The 4,483-nt window shown below is 29.9% G+C and overlaps 1 protein-coding gene across 1 annotated transcript in view; it reads left to right on the top strand.

The window, feature by feature from the left end:
* Window positions 1-1,782, top strand: part of LOC109819922 (stromal cell-derived factor 2-like protein) — a 13,923-nt gene extending 12,141 nt beyond the window's left edge. The window contains exon 6 of the mRNA XM_020385906.1: window positions 1,346-1,782. Within this exon, the coding sequence (XP_020241495.1) occupies window positions 1,346-1,429 (84 nt within the window). The 3' untranslated portion in view covers window positions 1,430-1,782. The remainder of the gene's footprint in view (window positions 1-1,345) is intronic.

Here is a 4,483-nt window from a genome sequence, read left to right as displayed (position 1 = left end):
ACACCGAGTGGGGGTTGGCAATTGGAACATTTTTTCTAGAACTGGGACAACCATTAGTTTGGGATACTTTAGTGGGACAATTACACCGAGTGGGGGTTGGCAATTGGAACATTTTTTCTAGAACTGGGACAACCATTAGTTTGGGATACTTTAGTGGGACAATTACACCGAGTGGGGGTTGGCAATTGGAACATTTTTTCTAGAACTGGGACAACCATTAGTTTGGGATACTTTAGTGGGACAATTGTTTGTGTGGTTTCAAATAACACCGAGTGGGGGTTGGCAATTGGAACATTTTTTCTAGAACTGGGACAACCATTAGTTTGGGATACTTTAGTGGGACAATTGTTTGTGTGGTTTCAAATAATTTATAACCATTGAAGTATATCAGTTATGCATCTTGATGATAAGACCATTATTTATACGTTTTTGAAACTTACTATTACCTATTAATAATTATTCTTTTTAATATTAAGTAATCTTGAATAACTATTAGTTGGGCTATAAGATTTTATTATAATAATAATTGTATTTTTTGGAATTATTTTGATAAAAAATTTAAAGACAAAATTTTTCCTCTCTCTTTTTTTCGCTCTACCAAATACTTTCCCCTCATTTCTTAATTTCAATTAATTTTAATAAAAGTATGGATTTATAATTTTTTAATTTAAATTAATCATACATATTTAATATTCAATTAAAAAATGAAAAATAACATATAAAGAAAAGAGTAAGAAGAGATGTGACATGATCTTATGGTGTGCTTCTAAGAGGATGGAGAAACAAAATATGAAAAAAAAAATAGAATTTTTTTTTAAAACACTCATCATACACTTCTTGGACAGTCCTTTTCCTTTAATATAGGCATATACACTTATTCATATGTGTTCTCAAGTATACAATTCATATGTTAATTTAAAACACTTATCATTCGCTTCTTGGACATGGTCGGGTTCATAATTATTCTTTTTCTTTTTCTTTTTCTTTTTTTTTTAATGTGACCTCCCAGGGAAGAATTCTAACTCGTTTCCTCTAGTCTTTAATCTGTCATTTTCTCTGAAATGAAGAGCTAGCTTATAAATTTTCACATGCTTTACATGTTCAACTTATGATGCATTTTCATATGCTTATAAATGCTTTACATGCTTTACATGCTTTACATTTTCTGTCTTTTTTTCTTAAAGGTGAACAATTTTCTACCTATCACTGGTCTTTAATATGTCATTTTCTCTGAAATGAAGAGCTAGCTTATAAATATTCACACGCTTTACATGTTCCACTTATGATACATTGTTTTAAGCTGGCTTTCATTTTGCTTTTGTTTTTGTATTTATTTATTTTGCAGGTATGTGGGGTAAAAGACAAGCGCCCGGATAATATCTGGTTGGCAGCTGAGGGTGTCTATCTTCCTGTTAATAGTAGCAAGTAAAAGGAATTTCTTTTTGACACTGTTGAGTGTTGAGGGCTGATCTAGTATTATTTATAGGTACGAAATTATTAGGGTTCCCTTCTCTAAAGTGATTAATTAGAAATATTACTATTCCTATTTTCATCAAGCAGCTTATTATGATAATGTCTTCCAAATTGTTTGATTAATTGTGTACTTGCCAAGAAGCTATGATCGCATTAGTGGAGGCTTTATTTCAATACTCAGATGGACAAACACTTGCTGCCATGGATTCATGCCTTAAATGGCTTCTATCTAAATTTGGTTGGTGAGGAACTGATGAGAAAGTGTCAAGAATATAATGATATTTTCTCTCAACCACTGTCACTTTGTTTACGAGTATGATGTGTTTCTCTCAACAAGATCATTTTGTTTATGATAAATAAAGTTGGCTAGACTGTTCAGAGAGAGATTTATGAGGTCAAAAACTATTGCAGCGTTCCTCAAATGAAAGAATGAATTAGCTCAAGGGTGTAGAAGCGTGAAATGACAAAATGGTAATGTAGTTTATTTATATTACCATTGGCATTTGGGAACTAACATTAGGATTTGGAAGGTTGATTTAAAATCAAAGGATTTTAAAATCTAAGATTTGAAATACATGATTTGATGGAATCTCTTGGTTGGATGTTTTTACTAAATGTAAGGATTTGAAATCAAAGATTTGAAATCTATTGTTTGGATACACTTTATTATATATGAATTTAGATTCCGAATTGATATTTTAAGAAAATTTACGCTTTAGAATAAGTTTCACAAAATCCCCTGAGAAGTTTGGCCCATTTGAGATAAACCTTGAAAAGTTTGAAATTGTCACTTAACCCTTGAAACTATTGTGTATTTCTAAATCTATTTTCTGATAAGCCCCAACATTTGAGGGGTTATTTAGAAACTTTTGAAGGTTAAGTGACATTTTCAAACTATTTGGGCTTTACTCATAATAGACCAAACTTCTTGGGGTTTTTTTTGTGAAAGTTACCGTAAAATACAGTAAAATGCTATAAACACCCTTAGAAGTGACTGAACATAAAAAATTTTACATTTTTTTGTGCAAACTTTTTTCTTATATTGCCCAGAAGTGTGTGGATGTTGAAATTTGCAAATGGTAAATTAGTCTACTCAATAAACATGATGACTGTGATCTATTTAAAAGTCTATAAAATTAGAGAAACAAGAATATGAAACAAATCTCTAAATGGTTCTCAAAACAATTCATGAATATCATTCAAAAAAGTTTCGGATTGTCTAGTATTCCACCAATTAATAACCCAAGGTTCCAGAATTTTTTGAAAGGAGAGAGAGATCGACCAGAGCAAAAATACTATAGATGCAAGATATGAGAGGGAAGTCAATGCTTTCTTTTTTTTTTTCAATTTTGATTTGTGCATTGTTAATGAACTGCTTCATTTATCAACTCTATTTGATCTGATGTTTCTCTAAAGCACAAGTTCTATAGTAAGCATAACTATATACCTTGTTATCTAGCCCAAGCCTTTACCAAAGGAAGAAAAATCTGTCATACCTAAAATAAAACTTTGAGAAGTGATTAAAAGCCAAAATTGATCACCTCGATAGCAACTTATAAATACTCATGCAAACATCTCATTCTTCGTGAACCGATACGAGAGAATACGAATAATAATAATGATGTACGAAATATTCATTATTATAGCATTTTTTTCATGGTTTCATCCATTACCACATTGACCTTCAATCTTTAAAATAACAAGAATACTACTCCAATAGGTAGCTATGATAGAAGACTTGATAACACAAAACAGTTTAGCAAACAATCCACATAAGAAGCTCTAGGCTACACAGTAAGCCTTCGTTTAAAACACAACATATGATAGGTAGTAGATAACTAAGATTTTCTACAATAGGCTAAATGACCACAACATAAACTACTAAAAGAAACCATATCAACAATCGTCTATTTATCCTTCAAAGTCTTCTCCGGCTTTCTCTCATATGCTTCCAACTCATGTCTTGGACAACTTATTGGGTCGTACATTACAAAATTTAGCATTAATTAGTTCACGAAACAAAATACTCTTTAAAACAGAAATAATATTTACTACACAGGCAAAGTCAATTTGCAACCTCCCTCCTGTCACCAAAACCATCCTTCTAGTTAAACAATTAGATACGCATCGGCCCATCTTGTTGACCGTCCCAAAATTAACAGAATTTGATAGCAGCCCATATTTATTTAACCAGAAATTTAGATATTTTGCTTAAGGTTTCTTCGCCCATCATACTCCCTTTAAAAGCACGAGTTCAAGGAGAAATCATTCATTGGTCAATATTACCCTTCATTATTTTGAATATTTTATTTATATCTTAATCTATTTTAATCATAATTACATCCTATCCTAATCCTACGTGAACTATCTATAGGTTAACAATTTAAAAAATAATATTAATAAAATATATAAAACATCTGTATGGTATTAATTTGTTAAGATAAAAAAATTATACGTAGCTAACAAACTATAATACATGAAGTATTGCAAAAAAATCTTTAAAAAGTTTTAAATTAAATTGCACAAAATATTCTAAAAAGTTTAAAATTATAAAAATCATCGTGATGTCTCAAAACTTAAAATAACAAACATAAAATTAAGAAATTAACAGCAGTTTGTGAAGAATTTAAAATTTGGAGTTAGCACCTCAATGTCTCAAAAATTATAGAAACACCCTCAAAAGTTCACAAACAAGCACCCTGAAATTCAAAAATTTCAAAACTTATAAACAACATAGATGAATTCTAGGGATTATCATGATACACACAAAAATTTCTGATATTTTAAAACTTAAAACAACAAATATGAAATTAAGAAATTAACAGTAGCCTCTGAAGAATTTATAATTTTCAATTAACACCTCAATATATCAAAAATTATAGAAACACCCTCAAAAGTTTAAATTATTAAAAATCACCCTAAAATTCTAAAATTTTAAAATTTACAGACAATAAAATATGAATTCAAGATATTACCTTCAGGCACCTAAAAATTTAAAATTTACCGAAAT

The sequence above is a fragment of the Asparagus officinalis genome, chromosome 8 (genome assembly GCF_001876935.1).
Source record: "Asparagus officinalis chromosome 8, Aspof.V1, whole genome shotgun sequence".
NCBI lineage: Eukaryota > Viridiplantae > Streptophyta > Magnoliopsida > Asparagales > Asparagaceae > Asparagus > Asparagus officinalis.
The sequence above is the reverse complement of the archived record's forward strand: the minus strand, read 5'-3'. Positions and strand labels throughout refer to the sequence as shown.